The 25,945-nt window shown below is 38.4% G+C and overlaps 4 protein-coding genes across 6 annotated transcripts; 2 read left to right on the top strand and 2 right to left on the bottom strand.

Moving 5' to 3' along the window:
- Positions 1–1,570: 1,570 nt before the first annotated feature.
- CARB (carbamoyl phosphate synthetase B) lies at positions 1,571–6,835 on the bottom strand. Its single transcript, XM_086235407.1, has 3 exons — positions 5,331–6,835; positions 4,232–4,924; positions 1,571–3,495 (listed from the first exon to the last, which is right to left on the bottom strand). The coding sequence occupies exons 1-3, from the start codon at positions 6,669–6,671 to the stop codon at positions 1,945–1,947; spliced, it is 3,585 nt and encodes a 1,194-aa protein (XP_086091533.1). The 5' UTR covers positions 6,672–6,835; the 3' UTR covers positions 1,571–1,944.
- An 848-nt stretch (positions 6,836–7,683) lies between these two features.
- LOC147298744 (sphingosine kinase 1-like) lies at positions 7,684–11,849 on the bottom strand. Its single transcript, XM_086249957.1, has 10 exons — positions 11,456–11,849; positions 10,981–11,103; positions 10,787–10,887; positions 10,336–10,408; positions 10,059–10,145; positions 9,797–9,874; positions 9,553–9,623; positions 8,604–8,882; positions 8,343–8,465; positions 7,684–8,204 (listed from the first exon to the last, which is right to left on the bottom strand). The coding sequence occupies exons 1-10, from the start codon at positions 11,787–11,789 to the stop codon at positions 8,013–8,015; spliced, it is 1,461 nt and encodes a 486-aa protein (XP_086106083.1). The 5' UTR covers positions 11,790–11,849; the 3' UTR covers positions 7,684–8,012.
- Positions 11,850–15,233: 3,384 nt separating this feature from the next.
- Positions 15,234–18,308, top strand: LOC147298743 (ribosomal RNA-processing protein). Its single transcript, XM_086229282.1, has 4 exons — positions 15,234–15,418; positions 15,585–15,690; positions 17,046–17,181; positions 17,774–18,308. The coding sequence occupies exons 1-4, from the start codon at positions 15,300–15,302 to the stop codon at positions 18,025–18,027; spliced, it is 615 nt and encodes a 204-aa protein (XP_086085408.1). The 5' UTR covers positions 15,234–15,299; the 3' UTR covers positions 18,028–18,308.
- A 1,460-nt stretch (positions 18,309–19,768) lies between these two features.
- On the top strand, positions 19,769–24,884 carry LOC147298742 (calmodulin-binding protein 60 B-like). 3 transcript variants are annotated; one of them, XM_086244806.1, is made up of 9 exons: positions 19,769–19,915; positions 20,217–20,366; positions 21,330–21,405; positions 21,921–21,979; positions 22,109–22,602; positions 22,694–22,854; positions 22,935–23,138; positions 23,296–23,527; positions 23,763–24,884. In XM_086244806.1, exons 2-9 carry the CDS (start codon positions 20,254–20,256, stop codon positions 24,332–24,334), a joined length of 1,911 nt encoding a protein of 636 aa, XP_086100932.1. In that variant the 5' UTR covers positions 19,769–19,915; positions 20,217–20,253; the 3' UTR covers positions 24,335–24,884. The 3 variants fall into 3 exon arrangements, with proteins under 3 accessions (XP_086100932.1, XP_086100924.1, XP_086100940.1); XM_086244798.1 differs by having other exon boundaries at positions 22,106–22,602; XM_086244814.1 differs by lacking the exon at positions 19,769–19,915 and adding an exon at positions 19,948–20,102.
- Positions 24,885–25,945: the final 1,061 nt, after the last annotated feature.

The following is a 25,945-nucleotide window of genomic DNA, read 5'->3' as shown; positions in this document are numbered from 1 at the left end:
CTATCCAGTATCCATCCAAAGTTGTAATTGTAAACGTGGGGATTTGAAGTCTTTCTTAACAAAATTCCATGCCAACTTGCGGGAGGGTTTATAGTCTTTCTTGACAAAATTACACGCGTTAGCACGTACGAAATTTATATGAAGAAAGTAATAATATTCAGGCCATAACTGTCGTGTCCTATCACTAAATAGATAAATAAATACATTTTAATTCGTTAGTTATTTATTAGAGGGAAAGGTATTTTGGTATAGACTATTATTATACAGTAATTTCGGTAAATACTAAAAAGATCATTTGACCAAATGATTAAATAATTTTTAATTTGTCTAATTTTTTACAAAAATAATTGTTGGCAAGAGAATTAAAAAATAAACCCTTTATCATTGAACTACGCCAATGAGATCTAGTAATACCCATTTGATAAAAAAAAAAAATCAATGAACTGCAATCCAAAATGAATCCTACAATGTATTACGAGATCTCTCAATAGAAGCTCTCTGTAGCAGCTAGCAACCGATATGGGAGTCGTATGAATTGGAGTTTCTATCAATTGAAAAAAATAAAAAAATTGATGGAAAACTTAAAAAATGCCATCTAGTCTCTAGAAAGTCCTAATTAATACCACAGTAGAGGTAAGCTTGGCTTGACCACTATCTAAAGAAGGATACAGATACATAGCTTTTAAAAGCAAATAATAATTGGAGAAGAACAATCTATTTTGAAGCAAATGAACCATCCAATTATTTCATACAGCAATCATAATCGCAATGAAAGGAGGGTCATGAATATCGCCATAGAAGAGAAAAATGAGTGGAGAATTCGATGTATTTTCAAGTGCAAACATAACGAACATTCTACACTAGTATACTCCATTCGTAGATTAGCTGCTCAATTCCACATACAGTACTCATTATTCAAGAAAATGGGTCAAGCAGCCAACGAAATTGCAGTCGCTTGGGGAAAACGACCTTAAATGATAATTACAGTGAGCATCATTGAAGGCAAAAAACAACGATTCTTTAATTCATCTGCTACTCCTAAACCAAGTTCAATAAGCTCAAAACAACTCTAAAATGACCAATATTAGGTCACCCCGAGTAACATGTGGCAATATCTTATTTGCTTATGCGTTCATTATGAATCTCATTATTTTATAGCAAAAAAGACACTCATAGGATCAGCCACATAGTTTGGTGCCTAAAATTGGAGATTAGTTTAGGTGACTTGTGAATCAAAGCAAATGTGAATGATATGCCATGAGTATAATATGTTAAATCAAAATGATTTGACAGTCTCTATGGCACAGGCTAATGGTAAATCCATTAAGCCTGGTTTCTGTACCTTTGTCTACCAAGCAGAAAAACAGGACCATAAGAAAACTATCAATATGATATGATCCAAAATTTGAAGTCTCAACAATTGTGGCTAGCGGTTTGAATCAAGTAGCTCTACCAAAAATTGTCGAGTACCATTTCTAGAAGAAAAAAAATAGAAGTTATACAGAGTACAACCAAGCAAAAGTTCCGATGGTTGCAATATTACATATGAAGCAGGACTTAGATATGATGCATCATAATATTCACTTTCTCATTAATGTAGAAGTTCTCTGATTATTAAACTTTGCTATAAAGCAGTTTGGAAAATTACATGTCTGTGCCTGAGAACATACAGCAAAACAGAACTAACAAATGATGATTATACCACCATCGAACTAACAAATCTATATTACACACGCCAAAGCCTAAAAGATCCTACATATAGGCTACAGCTATCCAAAATTTGCTTATAAGCTTAAACAAAGGGGGAGGAGAAAAATGAGATGGGAAATTTTTTGGTAAAAACTAGTAACTTAATGAAAACCTGTTCCAAACAACATTAGAGGGTACATCTTACAAAATAAAATAAATAAGATGAAGAGGAAGCACTAATGCTTACCAGAAAATTCAGAACAAGGAAGCGACCGATGTTAACTTTTTACCACCCCCACCTTTATCCCCATCATCAAAGAAGTCCTGAAGTGCAATCATCTTAACAGTGCTGGACTTTAGACTCCTTATTGCTTCTGCAGTGGCCAAAGCTCCAGCAACTGTAGTTATTACAGGAATCTTGTAACCAAGGGCCATCCTCCTTAGCTGTCGTCCATCAATCTGATCAAGCGAATCACCCGAACTTGTGATCACCATTAACTGGATTTGCCCATTAGCAACCATATCACCAGCATTAGGCCGCCCCTCATGCAGCTTCAGCACTCGTTCCACTGGAATTCCTGCCAATTCAAGAACACGAGCTGTCCCAGAAGTTGAAACAATCTCAAATCCAAGTTCTAAAAAGGCCTTCGCAATCTTCTCAAGATGAGGTTTGGTCAAGTCATTTAAGCTGAGGAACACGGTGCCAGAAAGCGCTAGCTTCTGGCCAGCAGCAATCTGAGCCTTGGCAAATGCAATGGGAAACTCAAAATCAATACCCATCACTTCACCAGTGCTACGCATCTCAGGCCCCAATAACACATCACAACCTTGAAACTTCTCAAATGGAAGAACAGCCTCCTTTACTGACACATGTGCAGGAATTACTTCTTTTGTGAAATTTAGATCATGAAGAGACTTCCCAGACATGACAAGAGAAGCATATTTAGCCAACGGATGTCCAATCGCCTTGGACACAAATGGGACGGTACGGGAAGCACGAGGGTTTGCTTCGAGTAAGAAAACCTCTCCAGACAATGTAATTGCATACTGACAGTTCATCAGCCCACACACATTCAGCCTCTTAGCCAATTTTGTAGTCCATGACCTAATTGTGTCCAAGCAAGAAGATGGGATGGTTTTTGTTGGAAGCGAGCAAGCAGAGTCACCAGAATGGACCCCAGCCTGCTCAATGTGCTCCATTATTCCACCAATGACCACGTTGCCGTGAGAATCAGCAAGTGCATCAACATCAATCTCAATGGCATCGGATAGATACTTGTCAATCAATACAGGGCGTTCTGGGTCCACCTCAACAGCATTTTCAAGGTAGGTCGCAAGTTTGTCATCATCATATACAATCTCCATGCCTCGGCCACCCAATACGTAAGAAGGCCTGACAACAACTGGGTAACCGATGTCCTTTGCAATGGCAATAGCATCAGCTTCGCTCTTGGCAATTCCTCCTTTTGGTTGTTCAATCTTTAACTCATTAAGGATTGCATTGAACTTTTCTCTATCCTCAGCAGCATCTATGGAATCAGGTGATGTACCCCAAATGCGTACATGTCCAATCCCACTTGCACATCTAGGCTTGTACTCATCTAAATATTTCTGGATAGGAAGAGACAGCTTCAGTGGTGTTTGACCTCCAAACTGCACAATGATGCCATCAGGTCTTTCCAAATCAATTATGTTCAGCACATCTTCAACAGTCAGGGGCTCAAAGTATAGACGGTCACTCGTGTCATAGTCTGTCGATACTGTCTCAGGATTTGAATTCATCATAATTGTCTCATATCCTGCTTTCTGCAAAAAGAGAAGGGGAGAAGCAGATAACACAATGAAAGATATGAGCAAAAGCAACCACATATCAGAGGAACAAGGCAGAATTATAAATCTCACAGCATAGGCTCCACCAATTAATCAAATTAAACAAACAGTAGGCAAAGTTTTATGTTGGTAGCTATGATAGCACAGAAAAAATTTCAATAATGGCAGGCAATATATTTTACATGTGTGTAAATCAATCACACAGTGGGGATCGCTTCATCCAGTAAGTTCATTCACAAAACACAACCACCAAATTCAGTGTATACCTTACAATTATTTCAGATATCCAAGTAATCAAAATTTCTTCTTTTTAATACAAGCATTGGAACTGCATCAATGATATTGAAACTCCAGAATGCTTATCAACTACCAATCAAATTGAAGTTTATCATACACACAGCCCCCAAGTGTAAATCCTATAGGAATCTCGCTAAATTGTTCTTGAGAAAAAAAAAGGTCACACATTGCCCAACTTGTAACTACCTAAGTTTTGTGATCCCACTGCTGCATGCGACAAATAATGCATGATTGATGATTAAAACCAATTCTCCATTCAGCAGGTCAACCTAATCACCTCAGTTATTTTAAGTTAATAAAAGATATCTATGTTTCGTGTAGGAACTTAAGTTCATGAATAAAAAGGGTATGGTAAGGCGATGGAGTTGAAAAAGGAAAGGCAGGTGAGTGGCCAGTAAACGTATAAGAGACATACCTGAAGGGCAAAGGACGTATGACAACAACAGTAGTCAAATTCAATCCCCTGACCAATCCGGTTTGGTCCTCCACCTAAAATCAAAACCTTCTTTTGTTGGGTGGGAGCTGATTCACACTCATAGTCGTAGGAAGAATACATATAAGGAGTATTGGCCTCAAACTCTGCAGCACAAGTATCTACCCGCTTATATGCTGGAGTAACACCCAATGATAGCCTCTTCAACCGGACTTCTTTCTCAGAGGATTTAGTGGCAAAAGCTATTTGTTTGTCACTGAAACCTCTTTTTTTCACTTCATAGAACTCATCCTTTGTCAGATCAGACAAGTTTCTAGCCAGGAGGAATTGCTCCACATCTACCAACTCCTTAAGCTGTGTGAGGAACCATTTGTCAATGTAACTCAGTTCATGAATTTCATCTACCTTCATCCCCTTCTTCATCACAGCATATACGGCATGGATACGGTCGGGGTTAGGGACTCGGAGGCTATACTTCAACTGGTCCCAATCCCAGTCAAGTTCTTTAATTTTCGCGCAGCCCCACCCAGAGAAACCGCATTCCAACGATCGAACTGCTTTCTGAAAGGATTCTTGAAATGTGCGACCCAGTGCCATTGACTCACCAACAGATTTCATCTGGGTCGTCAATATTGGCTGCGAACCAGGAAATTTTTCAAATGCAAACCGGGGAATCTGCATGATCAATATGATGAAAATAAGTAAGAAAATTTAAATGGCATGGAAAACAGAATTTTATTGTTATCACTGAGATGAACAACAACAATAATGGATGATATTCCTCCCTGCATAAGTAATAGTGATAGCATATTATCCAGGACGCTAATGTACAATGCTATCTAGCATTTGACTTTCACACAAGTCCTATCTAAGGTCTGACGATAGCACCAGTGCTGCATATGATTAAAAATGTACAACAAATCTAGCAATACCCAAAGAGAGACAACCTTCTTAAAACTGAAAAACATAATTGAAGATCCTTAAATGAAGCACAAAAACAACTAATGTAATCTAAGAAAAAACAGCACAAAAAGCAATGTTAATGACAGTGTTACTGCAAGGTAAATGAAGAAGCACTTACCTTAGTCACCACATAATCTATGGAAGGCTCAAAACTAGCAGGCGTCTTCCTTGTAATGTCATTGGGAATCTGATCCAAGGTATAACCAACTGACAACTTGGCAGCCATTTTTGCTATCGGAAAACCAGTAGCTTTGGATGCCAGAGCCGAGGACCGTGACACCCTGGGATTCATCTCAATCACCATAACTTCACCGTCTTCGGGATTGACAGCAAACTGCACATTAGAACCGCCACATTCCACTCCAATTTCCCTTATTATAGCAATGGAATAGTCCCTCAGCCGCTGATACTCTTTATCAGTCAAAGTCTGCGCCGGCGCCACAGTGATAGAGTCCCCGGTATGAACCCCCATTGGGTCAATGTTCTCAATGGAGCATATAATAACTACATTGTCCGCCAAGTCCCTCATGACCTCAAGCTCATATTCCTTCCACCCCAACAACGACTTCTCCACCAAAACCTGAGAGGTCAAGCTCGCCGCCAGCCCCGCCTTACAAATGGTCTCGAATTCCTCCTTGTTATACGCAATGCCACCTCCGGTCCCGCCTAACGTAAATGCCGGCCTAATAATCAGCGGAAACTCCCCGATTTCTTTGGCAATTTCCACGCATTCATCAAGCGTGTTGGCAATTCCAGACGGCGGCGTTTTAATCCCGATGTTCTTCATCGCCGTCTTGAACAAATCTCTATCCTCTGCTTTCTTAATAGCCTCGAGCTTCGCTCCAATCAACTCGACGCCGTATTTCTCAAGCACACCGCTCTCCGCCAAGGCCACCGCGAGGTTCAGTGCCGTCTGGCCGCCCATCGTGGGCAAGAGCGCGTCCGGCCGTTCCTTTTCGAGCACTTGCTCCACCAATTCGGGCGTCATCGGCGTAATGTAAGTCCTATCGGCCAAATCCGGGTCAGTCATGATGGTCGCCGGGTTCGAATTGATCAAAACGACCTCGTATCCGTCCTCTTTCAGAGATTTGCACGCCTGAGTCCCCGAGTAATCGAACTCGCAAGCTTGCCCGATCACAATTGGCCCGGCACCGAGTATCATAATCTTCTTCAAGTCGGTCCTCTTGCCCAGCTGCTTCTGCGGTTGTTCTTTGCTCGCCACCCCGCCATTGGACAACTCGCTCCGGACCGGGTTGACTCGGCAACTCGGGGGCGCCAGCTGCGACGGCCATGGTCGTCGGAGGCTCAGAGAAGGAGCAGCGGCGATTCCTGCTCCGAGCTTCTTGGAGTAGAGGAAGAACCGGAAGTGGTTTGGTTTCGACAAATACGGCTTAGAGTGACCGCCGAAAACTCCCAAACGCGAAGAGAGAATTCCACTGTGATTCATGCAATGACCCATTTCTGCTTCTTGCCAGCAATAGAAATTGTCACAGAGAGGGAGAGATGGTTTGGAAAGCTAGGGTTTTGTTTCGGAGGATGCGATAATGGAGGTGGTTTTTGAGTGGGTTTCGAAAGTATCGAGCTTCGCCCAGACACTGAGTGAGTGCGCAATTTGTCGTTTGGTGTGAGGAAGCCAACGCAGTGGGCAGTGGGCAGTGGTCAGTGGGGGTTAGCCGTACAGGGCATCTAACATTAGGGTTTATGTGCCGTCACATCACGCACTGGAGATGGACCCGATGGTCTTGGGACTTGGGCTTAGGCCCGCTCTTGGTAGTGGGATGTGGGTCTCTAGTTTGGCCGGCCCATCCCAAAAAATGTTTTCTGGGTCCGGACTGTCCGGTTGGGTGGTTGAACCGTTGAATAGAGAAAACGTTTCCGTGACCATGTTCAAGACAAGACTTCATAATTCTGACGGAAATTACTTTCAAAAACAAACATTCTGATTGGACACAAATTACTTGATATAGCCTTGTACTAAAAAAATTATTATTATGTATAAGTTGTATAACTGTATTGGGACTTGCAGTTAAAATAATTACTTGTACTAAAATTGGATATGGAAGAGTTTTTGGTACATACCATATTGGGATTGGTTTATATTAAGACTTGTTCACTAAAGTTTGGCTTTCATACTAGGTGGGTGGATCAATTGGGAGATTGTATTTGCTTTGCAACTTACTCTAATTTGCAAATTTTCCATGGCCATGTCTTATTATCATGTACTAATCATATTATAAATCATTGTAGACCAAAAGCTTTTACGTAATATACACACATCATGTATCGTGATGGGATAGTTTTTTCCCTTAAAAATGCACTCAATTATATCTCCAGAATTTCATCGGTTAATTTTTTTTTTTTATATGCATTTTCTGAAGAGACAGGTGATAAGGTTATTTAGTACATGCTACATAGAGAAGTAGTTGCTTGCAAGGAATATAGAAATCCAAAAAAGATGTGAGTCAGCAATCTGCATTCACAATTAGGATTAAGATTTATTAAAAGATTAGCAGAATACATGTGTTTTACAAATGGAATAGAAACGATCTCTGAATTGATCAGAGATACAAATCCATTTCAATCCAACAGAAGAAGTTGGAAAAATCAGAGCAAAAGAATGAAAGCCGAACTGCACATTACAAAATCATTTTTCAGCAAGCAACTTGCCAAGAAGGCATGCCTCTTCTATCCTATTCCCTTTGAATTCTCGCTGTGGCTTTATACGGGCAGAACAAATCAAGCCGACGACAACTTAATTTCTTCTGCGTGGTATTTCTATGTGTAACCAAAAATGCATATTCTATACTGGGGAAAACAAAGTAGCTAAACCTTGATCCACAGTCATTTGAAGTTTATCATAGGACATCAGTGTCTTCTGGTCACATTTGTATGCTCCTTTGCCTCTAGCCAGGACCTCACCATCTACGTCTATTATTCCTTCCTTCGTCGGGTCCTCAGCGCGGGGACCAGGTTCCAGAATAACTGCTTTCACCTGTATAATGTTGCAAGATAAAAGGAGAAACAGTAAACAGATCGGAGCAGAAAGATAGTAAAGCTTCTTATCAATGCTAAAAGGTAGACAATCGAATTAAAAGTAAAGTAAATGGCTCGACAATTTGGTTTTGCTCACTTTGAAGTACAGAACATATGGTGAATTGATATGACTTCCAGTGCTCAACCCTGACATCAACGAGAGCAAGGATAACTTTGGGCAAGCCCTCATAATTATCAAGTCTAGATAACCATCTGAGAACTGCATACCAACAGGAAAAAAGGAGGGCAAATACATTATTTTTGCACATGAATCAGATGTGAATTATTCAAGTTTCAATAAAAATATCCCTTGAGAGTATTTAGTGGAGAAATATCTTAATCAATTTTACGGTCCAACCTTGGCATCAGGCGCTGCCTTTGTGTCTTCACCTCCCCAAGGTACATTGTGAATCCAGACTGAAACGAATGGTCCAATGATAGTCCTCCAGTCCATGTTCTCCAAGTTAATACTGGGTCCCTCATAGACATGATGTTGAGGCTTAACAGGCTCCTCTTCCTCTTGACTTGGACCACCAATATTGTAACTAGTAGGCTCTCCATAAGCTTCGAAGCCAGGTGCAGGCACAAAAGAAATAGATCCGTTATATTGCCTCAAATGCACAATTCGTTGAACAGCCTAAATATAGAAACAATTAGTATCAGTGTCTTGCCATTCACCACTATCCCAAAATCAAATTAATTAAGCATTATTTAAGTTATCACATCTTAACCAATTATAAGTAATTAACCAAATTTAATAAGCATTACCATAGTTGTCATACCTTAATCCATTATAAGCGACCAACTGTCAATTGCATGTATTTCACACCAATAAATGCAGCAAAAAAGGTGCCCTATTGTGACGTTTTAAGTAAGAAATCTTTAAGAATTTGATACTAATGTTTTCATTATTTGAAGCTGTGGGAGAGCTAATTGTAATACAAATTTGATTTAAGATTATGAATGGTAGAATTTGGACACACCTGTTGAAAGCATTCTCCATAACTTTTTTTTTTTAAGAAAAAAAAAAAAACTTGAAATCAAAAGACAATTAATGATTTCTGTTTGAGGATTCTATTAGGTCCTAAAAGATTTACATAGCAACTAATTAAACATAAAAAAATTATTTTGCTATTTTTGTTATACTATGAACTTTTAATTGCAGGCCTAAATGCAATGCAGTAGTTAGGAATATTTCCAGGGCAAAAAATCGCATAAAAAGATAGACAAGCAGACATACATCAGAATCAGCAACAGAATAATCTGGTAGACTAGGAGGACATAACAAATGAGAGGTTTAAACTTACATAGAAATCTAAACGATGACTTCCCATCCACCTATACTTTTCAGACTCAATGTCAACATCTGCCACTAAACCTGAAAGGAGAGAAAATTTTATTAGTAAAATACAAAATCATCACTTCTTACAATCATAATGAGAACCAGACATTCTGGTATATGACAGTACAACCAGCAACACTTTAGAAAGAGCATATTATACTCCACATAAGTATTAAATCCACTATCCAGTGGTGATACTTTTGACTTACCCCATGCAAGCATCAACACACTGAAAAATTTGGTCTTCCCCTGACATATGGTAACTACATCCAGTGAATGCTTATGCCCTGTCCATAAATAAACCATGAAGAAGAAAAATGTATTAATCGAAAGAACTATGTACCCTACCAGCGGATTAGAGAGAGAGAGAGAGAGAGAGAGAGAGAGAGAGAGAGAGAGAGAGAGAGAGAGGGAGAGAGAAGTTATAAAATTTTAAACACAATATACTGATAGACAGACAGCATATGTAACCTCGAATAATGGCGAGAATAGCATTAGAAGCTGTACAGGGTTCACCAACAGAATCCAAAAGAGATTTTGCCATTCCATTTCCAGTACCTAAATGCAGAAACATTTCTTGTCAGAATTTAATCATGAAAACAACTGACGAATAACTATGAACACTTAGATGCACCAAATATCACAATTCACTGCTTCGCCCTGACTTTCCATAACATGAAATGATCTAAAAATTATCAGACAAAAATTGTGCTAAATGTAAAAAGTTGAGAGATGAAGAGTATTGAACCTGCAGGAACCACTCCAACAGGCATCTTTATTGCAGCGTCCCAATCCTCTCTCTCAAGGAGTCCATTTACTACCTACTAAAGAGTGCAATGCTTGTAAGATGAAAATGATAAGCTTAATATATACACATGATGCTGAAGACAAATGTGCTCTATTAGCCTGATACAAGCACAAAAGTTCATGAAAGATTCGTCACTTTAATTCAGTTTGAGACCATCGAAGCTTTCAAATGTGTTCAAACAAAAAACACAACATGTTTACCAGCAGTTCTCCCTGCATATAAATCTAGCTCATTGGAAGAAAAAAAAAACGAGAACACACGCTGGTCATTATAAGTAATATGTAATTCCTCAAAGCAGTTGTTGCCACAATCAAGATACGGCATTCATCATGTACATTAAAGCTGCAACAAAAGCATATTCACATATAGCCACTGATCATTGCCAACCAACCTCAACCAAGATTCCATCCCCACTAATGCAAACAATGCCGTCATACTTTGAAAGATCCAGTATTTTAGCAACTTCCTTCGCATGCAGTTGATGTTGAGTTTCTGAAAATTTGATAGAAACAAATACTTATAAAAGGAAAACATTAACATGACCCAGAATCCGAAAAACCAAAACTCAGTATCAAAATTCCGAACCTTGAAGTGTAAATTGGATACCAGCATCTTTGAAAAGAGGTTCTACTAGATCAAGATATATCTTCGAAGCAGATTTATTCCCACCAAATGGGTTCACAAAAACAAAAAGCCTCTTTGGCCGTCCTGTTACAAAGAAAAAAAGTTGACATCTCTGTTATCGCAATCAATGCCAAAAGTACTAATAAACAGAAAAACCAACCAAAACTTCAAAATAATCCAAAACTATGCTGCAAAAAAAGAGACAGAAAAACATGCACTCCAACTTAAGCGGAAATTAGAGTAAAAATAAGCTTAGCTTAAACTTAAACTGACAAAATTGAAGCATAAACAACAGAAATTCAAAATCTCGAACCGGCCTAACAACCAGAACTGAAAATACAAAAACTTTCAAAACATACTTTTCCTTTCCTGCATTTTCCTACCAAAACAAACACGACACAAACCAAATACGAAAACATAACAGCAAGATAACTACCGAGAGAATCGATGTACTCGCGGAGCTTCTGGCACCAGAGTCTATGCAAGTCCTGGGAGAGAGGCTCGAAGACCAAGTCCTTCCTCACCGCAGCTCCTCCTCTGCTCCTGACGCAGCAGATTCCATCTCCGTCTTCCACCAAAGCTCTGATCCTGATCTTCGGACCTTCCGCTGCGAACCCGATGACCTCCTTCTCCAGGACGAAGCTCCGTTGACCATTCTCCGACCACCGCAGCACGCCGTCGTCGAACAACGTCGCCGTCGTTACGGTGTCGTTTATGAGGACCCGGTCGGATACTACGGGTTGCGGTCGCGGGGAGTCGGGTTGGTCCATTTCGGATGCTTGTTGTTGTTTAAAGTCTTGGAAGAATCGTTTTTTCCAGAGTCTTGAAGAGTCGTTGAAGGCTTCTTTGCTTTTTTGCGGGGTCTGAGAGTCTGACGTGGAAATTTATGTGCTGGTTGGCGAATAAACGGGTTCGGTTCGGTTGAGTTTGGATAAATCGAACCGGGTTTGATTTGATGTGATCGATGTTTGATACATGCATTTCGGTTGGTGTACGATTCGGATTTCCGATAACATCAACCGAAATTTGTTGCATTTACCAACACACACGGAAATTGGATGTATATATCTTTCAGTTTTGGCCTTTCTAGAGCAGCACGCAACAGTGTGTATAATATGCATGATGTTTTTTTTTATTGTCGACCAAAAACAAGATGTTTTTTTTTTGTCAATTTTTAGTTACATATCAGATAATATTAAGATCTCAATCCTACGTTATCCCAACTCATTTTCTTACCTCCTTCATCATTTTGAGCTTTAATGATATAGTTATATTTCGGACTTGGTTCTTTGAAGTTTGATCATCAATTAGATTTAAGGCCCGTTTGGCACAATTTTTAGAATTGTTGAAAGTATTTTTAGATTAGTAGAAGCATTTTTTTTAGTGTTTGACAAAAATAAATAAAAATATTTTTGGATTATAAAAATGCTTTTAAGGAGTTTTTTGAGAAGTGCTTTTTCCATGAACAATTTAGAATTTTTATAAAAATATATTTGTACTTTTTTGAGAAGTGCTTTCAATAAAAGTGCTACTAAGTAAAAGCGCTTCCAAGAAGCAGTGCCAAACAGGTCTTTAATTTCAAAATTTTTTTTTCTAATGCTTTAGTGATTGTGGAAGCAAATTTCCACCAAGCTGATCGTAAGACTTTAAGGGCTCGTTTGGTATCATTTTCTAAAAGTATTTTTGTAAAACATTTTTGCAAAATGAAAATGAGAAAATGAATTTACAGAAAATGAGAAAATGAGAAAATGAAAATGAGAAAATGAAAATGGTAACTAAATTTTTCAGGCCTCCTCTTTTTCTCTCCCCCTATTCTTCATCTTTACCAAATACCCACAGAGGCACATCAAAAATAAGATCTTGAGACCTCTTAATTAAGGTTTCTATCCCATGGACTTGTTCCTTGCCAAGTGACTTCTTGAACTCGGGCTGGCTTCTTCAATGGGCTGGGGTTTGGGCGGCAGAGAAAGAGGAGAAGGGTGAGGAGAGATAGTGAGGGGTTGGCTTTCTTTCACTGGATGGGTTGGGTTTCGGGGTTGGGGCTGGGGTTGAGGAGGGGAGGTTTCGGTGGTGCTAGTGGCAAAGAGAGAGAGGAGAGGGACAGGGAGAGAGAGTGAGGCAGAGAGAGAGTGGCCGGCAGTCAAGCTTGGGGTCGGGACGGCGATGGGGGTTGGGATTCGCTGGGTTGGGGTCTGGGAGGAGAGGGGAGGGAGGTATGCGGGAGAGAGGGAGGAAGAAGAAGATAATAGGGGAGGGGGGGTCTGTGGGAGAGGTGGAAGAAGAAGATAGTATAGGAAAAATAGAAAACGAAAAACAGAAAACGTCATTTGGACGTTTTCTGACTTACAGTGTAAAAGTTGAAAATGTTTTCAGAAAACATTTTCAATTATTTAGCAAAATGGGCCACCAAACACATTTTTTTTTTTTTTCGTTTTTTGAAAATGAAAATGGGCATTTGAAAATCATACCAAACGGACCCTAAAAGATCACCGAAAAAATCCATCTGAAAAATTCGAAATTTCCACCAAAAAATACTCGGAATTGTATTTCAAATTTAAGAGAATGCTTGGTTGTGGCTAACTGCTAGAGCCACATGGCACATTCCCAATTGATACTGAATTTGAATTCCTGCCCTACTGGAATCACTTCCAATGTGTAGGGGAGTTGGAAGTTGCCTAAGCAAGCAGTGGTTTCACTATGCTTAATGGACCCCCGACCCCTTAATGTGGGCATGATTGTGGATCATGCCCACATGGAGATTTAAGGTTTGCTAGCCTGGCTAGAAAATGGGCTTTTATGAATGGCTTGGCCCAAGAAAAAAAAAGGCCTATAGAAGAGCCCTTTTATGTTGGAACGTCAACAACCTACCATTCACTTGAGATGCCATGAATATATGTGGTTTTGCATTTAGATAACAACATAGAAAGAGAGTGGAAAAAATATGAGTCACTTCAATTCCAGTCCAACCTTGTGTTTTTTTATATTTGGAAATCAAAAAGTAAGTGGGGCCTACTCCAAAATTAGTAATCACATCATCTTCTTTCATCAATCACACTCTTTGAGGGAGACTTGGTATTTCCATTCTACCTAGAGTCATAGCTTCATACTACAATTACCTTCACATTTTTTTAGTAATCCCAAAACACCTATTAAGAAAATGATTTTTTTTATACCCTTTAACTTTTTAGTAATTAAACTAGTTTTGATTCCGATTTATAATCATTAGTAAACACTGGAGTGTAAATCAACTTCATTGTCATTATAATTCTAGATGGTTAGTAAATGACGATATGAGAATGACTTCTTCCTACTCCAATTCCTTCTCTCCCACATTCATGTTCTCTTTGATTCCTTTTCTACTCTCATTCCATATTAGTAAACATAAGCTTATGTTAATGGTAAAAAAAATATCATAAGCTTTTGTTAGGGTTTATCCACTTACCCACTGTGCAGGGGTTCCCAAACACATTCCAAACACGTTTTTTTTCTATTTTGTTGGGCGAAGAATATGAATTCTCTCAATGATCATCTAATATGGTATATTCATAGGTATAGTTTTTTTTTTGGTCAAATGCATAGGTATAGTTGTAAGATATTAATTTGCTCGAGTTTGGATCAACAATACTACAATTATAAGATAATAATCCCAAGTAAACATACGAGTCAAAACTTACCTAAATTATAACACTACGTGTCAAAATTATGTGACATGATGATGTAGTGATGTGGTATTACCAATCTACTCAAATTATAACACGTGTATTATAATTAATTTCTAAAACCTTAAAATCTAGGAAAAACCCTAAAATCTAAAAAAAAACTCTTAAAATCATTCACGTGTTATAATTTTAATAAATTAGTTTTACCACGTCATTATGCCACATAATGTTATGGTCACATATAATAATTTTTTTACGTCGGAGAAGTCATAGTTAGGAATCTCTCATATTCCACAATCTCTTTTTTTCTTTGTGGGTCTGAATGCAATCTAGTTGCAAGAATCGTAAGATGCTAGATTTTAGGTCTTGTACTGTTTTTGGGCTTTTGATCAGACCTCTGTTTTGAAAGTTCCATCTCAAAGCATGCTCATTCATTTTGGGCTCGATATCCAAATCATGTATTTTCTTGGGCCGAACCTAATCAACCCAAATCAGTCATTCAGTCTAATACACAGAAACAAGTCAAACAACGGACGTGAACCGGGCTCTTAGAGCACAAGCGTAACAGTTGGAAGTAGTGACCGAGCAGCACAAGCACACACAAACAGCTTTGAAGCTGCAATGGTAGAGAAGAACGAAGTGGAAGCGATTCCGGCCACAGATGCCCGAGGCCGTCACATAAAGAAGAGGGTTCTTAAAAACAAGTCTCTCGCCGTCACTTTCAACGAGAAAGAACTCAGGTAGTAAACCTCCATCACAAATTTGCTCAGGAATGAAAACTAAGCCCTGAACTTGTATTCTTTTTGCATTTGGTGAATTGGGTCTTTTCCAACTTTGGATTTGGAGCTTTGGGTATTGTTGTTGTGTTTTTTTGTGTGTTTAACTTGGGGCTTTTGGTTTGTGAAGCGACTTTGTGTCTGGGTTTCACAAGAGGAAGAAGAAAAGGAGAAAGGAAGCGGAGAAGAAGCAAGGGGAGGCGCTACGGCGTAAGCGTCTGGATCTGCGCAAAAAGGTTTGAAATTTATGGTTATTTTTTGACCATTGGAGGACCTAAATTTATATGTTATTGTTTAGTGTAATGATGTATCTGTGCTCTATTACGTTTTGGACTATAGTCGATTGATTTAATTGCAAGCAAATTGATGCTTAAGCTATTTTATTTGCAAGCATTTGTTTATGAGTTTCAAATTTTTCTTAACATTGTCGGAGGTGGCCACATGAGAATGTTTTTCTGTCTCTGCCAGTACGCAGGTGTTGTCTTCTGTAAATAAAATGTGTTTCTCTTTCGCCTAGTATGATGTTAGCGGGCTCTATAACATCAAAACCTTATTATAGTGCAGAGGATTGAACTTTTAGTGGGATGGTAGTAACTGTGGAGAGGCCCAGAGTGATCCTTCTGCTAGGGAGTGTATAACTGTATAAGAGCCTTTTTTGCTAGGGACTGTATAACTCTATAACTGTAGGATGTTTAGCATCGTTTTTCTATGCCAAAAATTAAAACTTTTGGTAACCAACATTGACAAACTTATTCTCATTCCACAAATATTTTCCACCAAAGAAGTCAGAAGAGAATGCGCCATTATGTTTTCTTTTGTTCCTGTCCTCACTGGCTCTCATGTGAGCTAGATGTCAGCTCTGATAGTTTTATCCTAATTTATATGCATCAGCATCGTTTTTCTATGCCAAAAATTGAAAATTTTGGTAACCAACATCAATACACTTATTCTCTTTCCACAAATATTTTCCACCATAAAAGTCAGAAGTGAATGCGCCAGTATGTTTTCTTTTGTTCCTGTCCTCATTGGCTCTCATGTGAACTAGATGTCGACTCTGATAGTTTCATTCTAATTTATTTTCATGGATGATGAGGGCTGAGCTCGTATGTGTATAGGGTAAACATTTAATATCTGCTCAGCTGCGGCTTTGAATGACAAAATGAGTTTTAATGCATATGATCATCAGGTTTATATACGATGCACATGACATGATGGGGGAAATGCTTCTAAGCCTATTCTTCTCAGGCAGTCAAGCCATATTGAAACTGTTCACCTCATTAAGGGCAATGTTGTATGCTAGGGCTTTGACCTTAGGTTCACTTTAGCTACTCAAACCTTATTAAGCCTGTCCTTTTTGAGACAAAAGGATTTTTCTTCTTCTTTTTTTCTTCTTGGGTGTGTGTGTGTGTGTGTGTTGGGGAAGGGGGTTGCAATCCTACTCCCCATCATTCATGTATCCGTTCATCCTTTTTGAGATTTCTATTTTATTTATCCTGTATGTTTGCAAGGGCACTGATAAATATATGTTGACTTACTAGAAAGACAACTTTAAAGTTTCCATTGTCTTATCTTTAGTAATTTTTTGTTGCAGAGGAGACTAGAAAAGGAGCATGCTCTCAATGGTGGAGCTCACCCACCCACTGATGCAGCAACTGATGATGTAGCACCTGATGAGAGTGATGAGCAAGAGGACGATGAAAATAGTGAGCCAGCTGCATCAGTTTCTGGTATTTTCCAAAACTCTAATGCACTGGATACAAACATATATTTAAGCCACTTTTATCGTCAGTACCTACTATAAAGCGCTCATGTGTAACTATATATTGGGTATTCTGTTGCTGCTAACCCCTGCTGCCTATAGCGTTACCATGAAGTTGGTCTTCTGGTTTAGTGAGACAGTGATCAGTTTAAATCATACCAGAAAGATGTTCTTGTCTTGATATCTCAATAATAAAGGACATAGCAACAGAGTTGGGATCAAGGCACTATTGAATTTAGAAAATCTTATTGCAATTTAATCACATCACTTGTGACTGATCACAAATTATTTGATTATGTATGGCAAGATAGAAGTTATGTCTTATCACAGATCTTCCCATAGTGGGGAAAGAAGAAATTTTTTTATGGTACTGATTGCTTGAACATATATAGAAAATAAAAGAAATCATAGCAATGGCCTTTTGCATGTGAGATATGAACTTGTGAATGAATCTTTCCTTTGATTTTATATGTTTAGATGTGGATTGTGGTGTGTTATACTGTAATGCTTAAGTTTATGAGTAATCAGCATGTGAGTTTACCCTTTCTCATTGTTTAAAGGTACAACAACCTATGACAATGGTGACATTAAAGTCACGGTGACAACAAGCGAAATCTCTCAAGAAGAGGAAATCTATCCAATTGAAAAGACAGAGGCAACAGTATCCCAACCAGTTGGAGCTAATAAAAAGCACAATGCACCTATGAGCAAGAAGAAACCATTCAAAAAGGTTGCAAGACACAAGTCACGGCCTAAGCTGCAAAGCAAGCGAGATAAAAGGAAGGGAAATACAAAGAGCAATAAGAAGCGCTAGCTAATGGTCTTCCCTTTTCCAATTCTTCAAAGTTGTAGGATCAACTTGTTCTCCTTCAGAGAAACATAGATGAGCTCAGCTGCCGATAACTTCCATTTGGGGTTTTAGAGTTTTTGGTTGTCAGTTCATGTTCTATGATTAGATCGGCCATTGACCCGGTTTTATTGTGAAAGTTTCTCTTAACAACAGGGAGTGTGGCTTTCATTTTGGCTTAATTTTGAACAATTTGTAAGAATGTGGCATCCCAGTTTGACTGAATTAAGATCATGGTTTTAGTTGTATACACCCCATTTTTATATTAGACCTTTGAAAGGTCCGAATAATAGTAATAATTGGGTAATATTAAATGATCAAATTCATTATTTAGATAAATGTCTTAATCAAAATACGAAGTTGTTTGAAAAATAACAAAATTAATATACAAGTTTGTGGGCTTTGGAGGAAGTAAAATTGAACTTTGTTTCCTCAAGGGATGGTTGACTTTCTTAACAACCTCATTTTTCTTCAATATTGATATATTTTGGAAATAATTAGTAAAACATAGTAAATGTTAAAAAACACAATTTCATTTTTTATAATAATAAAAAACTTACGTTTTAAATATATTTTAATCCTGTCCAATCTTAAGTTCCACATTTTAAATAGTGTTAATTCTCTTTCCTCATGCCCATTCCGAAGTATAGTCTTATGATAAGAGTTGTTATCACATAAATAAACGATTTTAGTAGTAACTAAATTTAGAGTTTATTTATTTGATAACAATTAAATAACTAACGATTTTCGATTAAGTTAGTTTTTTTTTAAGATGATCTTTTAATGATGATGTAAAATATGAATAGTTTCAATCATGCAACTACATTGCATGATAGGAAATGGAGAGAAAATGTAGAGGAAGAAGGTATAAAAAAAGAACAATAATACTATATTTATCACATTTTTATATTATCGTATGTGTCGTTACTTTATTGGATATGATTTTTTTTTTTTGAGTTTTTATTTTTATTTATTAGTATCAAATGTATGAATGTCATGTAAGTTGTCACAATGTAATATAAAATTGTGATATAAAAATGTGAGATATCTACACTACTGAAAAAAGAAGGTAACTAAGCATTCCTTTTATTTGAATGCATTTTGAAGTGTTAGTAATTGAACTATTGAAGGTGATATAAAGCGTTCAAAGTAGTTTCGAACGCTTCATACTTACAACAAGTGTTTGACTTTTTTGGATCAAGCTTTTGTTTTTTGAAGAAATAAATTGCTACAAATGGTGATGGTCGGTGAAAAATGAGTTAAAAATATGATAGATTTAAGATTAGATTATGCCTATTCCCAAAAAAAAAGAAAAAAGATTTAGATATCTTAGTAGTGGAAATATGAACTCATGAATATTTAGAGATAAAAATCCTTTGCATTTCGTGTACGTACTGTAAAATTTTGTTCACTCTCATATCATTTAACCAAGTAAAAAATCTCAAATCTGACGGCTACAATCATGATCACACAAAGTCCCTACCACCCTGACAACACAGACAAGCCCACCCAAAGCCTCACGTGGCGAATCCATAAAAAATTGAAAAGATTCCCAAAGCTCAACCCATCGGATGGTCCCGATCAGCCGATCGGGTGCTCCCGAAAGATCTCAGCCACCGACAAAGGAGCAGCAAGAGATTCGCCACTGTTTGGAGTAAAGAAAATAGGAAAAAAAAAAAAAGAAAAAGAAAAAAGGACTTCACTGTGACCCGAGCGCAGGGACAAAACAGAAGAAAACACCCTCTATTTAATGTTTCAAAGACGCTAGCGAAGAGAGAAAATTCGCAGACGCTTCGCCGAAACTTCTCAGATTCTCTCACAAAATTCTCCAATTTCTCCCCGACCACCCACTCAGGTTTTCACTTTCCCGCTACTCGCTTTTTCTTGCTTTTTTTTTTGTTTCCTTTTTCTCATTCAATTCGATTCCGCACATGGAATAAACAAGAGGACGACGACGACTTCTGTTTTGGATCAGATTTCGTTTGTTTACTCAGAAAAAACGGAGGGAAAATTAAAATCCGAGTCCTTTTGTTTGTTTATTGGTGCGTGTTTGCGTCTGGGATGCGGACTTTCAAGTCAAACTAAACATTAGCTCTATGTGATTTGAAACGTTTGTTAATTTTTTGTTTTCTGATTGTTTTCGGGCACTTTCTCAGCAGCCAAACACGAGGTTTAGTTTTGAGAAAGGTTAAGATGCAGACGAGGTACATGGAGAGATCCAACAGTATGGCGCGGGAGAAGCGAGGTTTGGATTCGCCTTCAGCTGAAGAAGGCCAGCCAGATAGGAAACGGCCTGCTCTAGCCAGGTGCCTCTTTTTTATTTGGTGGAAAAAACTTAGATTTCTATCTAATTGTGTTCTACTTCTATAAGATTTTGCTATAAAGTTGAACCAATTTGTTATTGTTTGGCTGTGTTCTTTTTGTGAATTGAGCCGAAATGTAAAACTGGATAGGATTTTTTAGTTTAATTTTGGTTATTTCCCAGAAATAGAAAGCTTTTTAAATGTTATGTCTTACTTAGATGCTGTGAATAATATGTAGCAACTAGAAAGTAAAATTAGCTCTGGATTGGTTTTTCTCATTGAGTAATTTTGATAAAGACTTTCTTTTAACATAAAGGTCTTGGTTACAATTCAATGTATCAAATTGATTTTGATGTCACAATGATGCGAACAGTTCCTTATTGCTTAAAACTTGGTGTTAGAGTTGCTAACTCTCTAATTAATGTGTCTTGGTCCCCAATTGCTCATATATGGTAAGTAGTGGCAACTGTATTGTTCTAGTGATAAGTTACACCCATGATGGATGGTGGATGAGTTACAAGTGTCATTGTTTCTACTTGTGGAGGGGAAAAGAGTGTTAGTGCCCCATATAGTACACGTGGACATGTAAGTGATTCCTACTCAGGCATGAAAATGAAATAGCTCCTACAAAGAGGGCTCCTTAAACCTGGCCTGGGGTCATTAAACTTACAATTATGTGGCATTGTCGGATGCCTCCATCCATGTCTTTTCAGATGTCTGATGCTTTTCTTATTCTCTAACGTAGGAATTCCAGTTTGTTATCTAATTCTCTTAAGGATTATGTTAGCACAAGAGCTTGAAATGAATTACTCTGTGGATTCTTTTGATCCATTAGTTATATCTGGACTGAAAAGTTACTTAAAAAATAAAAACAAAGAAAAAATTTATGGACTGAATTTAATGTCCTTGTTAATGTTTGAATGTGCTCAAAATGTTGTTTTTTTAAATTTATTCAATTTGATGCAGCGTAATTGTTGAAGCTCTCAAGGTGGATAGTCTGCAAAAACTTTGCTCGTCCTTGGAGCCAATTCTACGTAGAGTTGTAAGATATTTTAATTTCTTGTGGACTTTTGTTTTCTCTTTGGATGATTAGGAGAACTGTCTGTTTTCATATTTCATATGTTCAAAGAAATTTCTTGCATTTATTGCTTCCTAATCTATCAGTAAATGGAATTGGATTAACTGACATTTTAGTTGTCTTTTCACTTGGCTAAAATATGTAGTTTTTCAGTACATAAAACAAAAATACAGAAAGAACTATGTTCAATTGAAAATTTATGTTACATAAACATAGGATATTCGAAAGAGACATTTTTTTTTTGTCTCGACAAGTATTTGCTGTTTCTGAGATGAAAGCATTTGTGAGTTGAATGTCTTCTGTAAGTCATAGAAGTACCATTGATTTTTCAAAGGGCTGTTGTTCAAGTATTGGTGCTTATGACAACACGACTCCTTGAAAGAGTTTAATGCATGGCTGTTGTTGATATCATCCTTTGATATGTGCATCTGGTGTTTGAAGCATTGGTTGGTTTTTATTATTTAGTTAATCCTGAACAGGTTAGTGAAGAGGTGGAGCGTGCTTTAGCAAAATTAGCCCCTGCCAAACTTACTGGAAGGTGTCAACCCTTTTCCTTCTTATTTGTTAATGGGTTCCCCAATCTTTCTGTTGTTTCCATTTTTTTTATTTAATCAATTGGGGTTCTTCTAAGTCAATAATTTATCTACTAATGGTTTAAAAATAGCAGGTCTTCTCCTAAACAAATTGAAGGGCCTGATGGAAGAAAATTGCAGCTGCACTTTAGGTCCAGGTTGTCCCTTCCTCTCTTTACTGGTGGAAAAGTAGAAGGGGAGTGGGGTGCTGCAATCCCTATTGTCTTGATTGATGCAAATACGCACAATGTTGTGACATCAGGTCCAGAGTCCATGGTGAAACTAGATGTTGTTGTGCTTGAAGGTGATTTTAACAATGAGGATGATGATAACTGGACTCAAGAAGAATTTGAGAGCCATATTGTGAAAGAGCGTGAAGGAAAGAGGCCACTTCTGACAGGGGATCTGCAAGTGACACTGAAGGAAGGTGTAGGAACACTAGGGGAGCTGACATTTACTGATAATTCTAGCTGGATCAGAAGCAGGAAGTTCAGGCTAGGACTGAAAGTTGCCTCAGGCTGTTGCGAGAGCATTCATATACGCGAAGCAAAAACAGATGCCTTCACCGTTAAGGATCACCGTGGGGAATGTGAGTTAATAATTAGTGCCATGTTATATTTTCGTTGTTTGTCTGTGTAAAAAAAAGGTTAATCTTTTCTTTTTTCTTTGGTGCTTTACAGTATACAAGAAACACTACCCACCTGCGTTGAATGATGAAGTTTGGAGATTGGAGAAGATTGGGAAAGATGGCTCGTTCCACAAGAGACTGAATAAAGCTGGAGTTTTTACTGTTGAAGACTTCCTCCGGCTTGTGGTTAGAGACTCGCAGAGATTGCGGAATGTAAGAATGCAGAATTTGTTTGGCAAAATTCAGATATAGAAATTGCAGTTCCTAATTATTTTTTTGTCCATTTGTCATAGATTCTTGGAAGTGGCATGTCGAATAAGATGTGGGATGTCCTTATACAGCATGCAAAGACTTGTCTTCTATCTGGGAAACTCTATGTATACTATCCTGATGATGCAAGGAATGTTGGTGTTGTTTTTAACAATATCTATCAGTTGAGTGGCTTAATTACGAATGAACAATATTACTCCGCTGATTCACTCTTGGAAAGTCAGAAGGTATGCAACCCTCTGGGTTCTTTTATAAAGCTGGTGTTAGGGCTGTTAAAGCCATAGAATTTATAAATTAGTGGATTTTCCAGAGATTTCTTTCATTTATGAACTATGTTAAAAAGGTGGAATCATAGAGAACTGTGAATGGTTTTGTTTCTTGCAGGTCTATGTGGACAGTTTGGTGAAGAAGGCGTATGAAAACTGGATGCATGTTATGGAGTATGATGGAAAGTCTCTTCTAAGCTTTAAGCAGCAGAAAGGTGCTTCTGAACATGAGGTTCCAATGGCCGCACAGGATTATTCAAACTCATTTGAGCAGCAGTTCACCCTACCTAGCCTGCCAGTTTCAGTTTCTTCAGAGCAGCCCACCATGGATTCCGGCCTAACTGTGGGAGGTATATAATTAATTTTTTGGCCAAAAATGATCATATCCAATTATTTTCTAGCAAAATTCGTGGCCTATCTTCCACTACCCTTACTGCTTGGACCAAAGCCTGTGAGTCTGTGGGAATCTGTTTTAAAATCCCAAAAGATACAAAAGAAAAAAATGTGGTTTTGCGTGTTTCAGCTAAACTATGTGGTTGCTAACTTGTGTATGCTCTCTCTCTCTCTCTCTCTCTCTCTCTCTAGGTTATAATGATGGCATGGCTACCAGATTCTCAATACAGTCACAGAATGTACATGTCAATGCTCCCATTCAGTTTGATGGCTCTTCATTCCCTCTACAGAATCAGTTGCCCAGCACTTCACACCAGGCTCAAAACATGCTTGCCCTTGGTCCAACACAGCCATCCACATCAGGATTCCAGAATGTTGGTACATCCAATCTTACTTCTTACAGGGGTGTTGAAGACTTATTCCCTGAGGAAGAAATTCGTATGAGGAGCCATGAGATGCTTGAAAATGAAGATATGCAGCATCTGCTTCGTATCTTTAACATGGGTGGTCATGGTCATGGTCATGGTCTTGGTCTTGGTCATGGTCAGGCCTCCATAAACGTTACTGAAGACAGGTATCCTTATTCGTCAGGATACATGCCCACTCCACCAATTAACTATAGTTTTGAGGATGACCGCTGCCGTTCGTCTGGCAAAGCTGTTGTTGGCTGGCTCAAGCTCAAGGCAGCCCTTAGATGGGGCATATTCATCAGAAAGAAAGCTGCCGAGAGACGGGCTCAGCTTGTTGAGTTGGATGAATCATAAATATGATTTCTGCGAAGCAAAGCTGACTGGTTTTGGTGTCATTAGAGGCTTCATTGGCCCCGCCTTACCAGATTCTTATCATGCTGCAGTTTCTAACGAGTGGATACTAACTACTACGGTTGTTAGCATAAATTGGTGGGTAAACCTTTAGTCGGAGCTCCTGCTGTTTCTTGGAGTAGAAACCTGACATCTTGGGACCTCTCTGCTTGTACAGTTAATGTACAGTTAGCTTATGTCTTCTATTGGCACCTGCTTCTTACAGTTGCGGTTTACTGCAAGTTCTGAAACCAATAGAGTTGAGCTGTTTCAACTGAAGGCCGTAGCAAATGTGAGACTTGCAAGATTTCGGGGGTAAAGGTGTTTTCTTATTTACATTTCAAAGTAACTGTGAGGGAAGTGAAGATGAATTTTACACTTGTTGCTAGGTTGTTGTAATTTGATCTTGCTCTTAATTGTTCTGTGTTTGTGAAAATCTGACACAACTAACGTGCTTTTGATGTCGTTGCTTTGAACTCGAGAATAATAGTTACAATCATGTTTTGTCGTTTTATGTTCTCACAACTTGACATTGACATCGTTAAAAGTGTTCTTGAGAAATTGACATTTTTGAATATTATTAATTTAAAAATTGTCATTGTAAATATTACAATGATATTTACAATGAGACATTTAAAATCAAATTAATATTAGATATATTTAATTTAATACTCAGGTTTGAATTTCTTTATTTTTCCTTTATTCTAACTGATTGTATTTCCACCCAATTTTCCCACTCTTCAGTCTTCACTCACTACTTGCCATATCCTACACAACTTTTTATCTACAATCCTCCTAAATACTCATAAAATGTTAGGAATCTTGTGATTTTACTGTTACTCATTTACTCATTTACATTACAGTTTTACTATTGTAACTAGGATTGAGTCTTTTGGTTGTTATTGGGAGTGGGCCAGGTGGCACACGAGTTGTGGGTGGGAAGCCTTAAATTGTTTGATGGCTTTCCAAAGGAAAACAGTTTGTATTTTCTGGTTTACGAATATAACAGCAGTGACTCCATTGGAGCTCTGCTCCTTTCTTCTTCCTCTATCATCTCCACTCTTTTCTCAATTCTTTGCATAGTTAGGTTAAGGTTGAAAGAGGTTCACCATTTGGTATCAGAGCCAACCCGATCCTCTGTTCCCTTCCTTTTATGCCCCGCTATTTGACTCGACATCGTAAAATGGAGACCCGTTTCACTACCATTGAAACCTCGGTTGGTACTCTCACCGCCGACCTCCAGGCCCTCCGCAATTCCCTCCCTGACACGATCGATGACCGCCTCGCCCCTTACTTTGCCCAGCTTCGTCGCGATCTTGCTCGTGGTGGGGGTGGCGGCTCTGATGACGAGGCAGAGGTTGCGGCTGGTGGCCATTTTCATTTTCGACGGCGTATCGATGCTGATGGGGGTGGGGGAGCTCAGCAACGTCACCAATGGCAGCCTCGGCTCGAATTTCCTCGATTCGCTGCCGGCGACGACCCGCTCACCTGGATCTACAAGGCGGAGCAATTCTTCACCTTCTACAACATGCCGGAGCATCAGAAGGTGGTTACCGTCTCCTTTAACCTTGAGCA

The sequence above is a fragment of the Dryas octopetala genome, chromosome 1, assembly GCF_963921425.1.
Source record: "Dryas octopetala chromosome 1, drDryOcto1.1, whole genome shotgun sequence".
Taxonomy (NCBI): domain Eukaryota; kingdom Viridiplantae; phylum Streptophyta; class Magnoliopsida; order Rosales; family Rosaceae; genus Dryas; species Dryas octopetala.
Note: the sequence above shows the minus strand (reverse complement) of the source record. Positions and strands in the feature narration are given on the sequence as shown.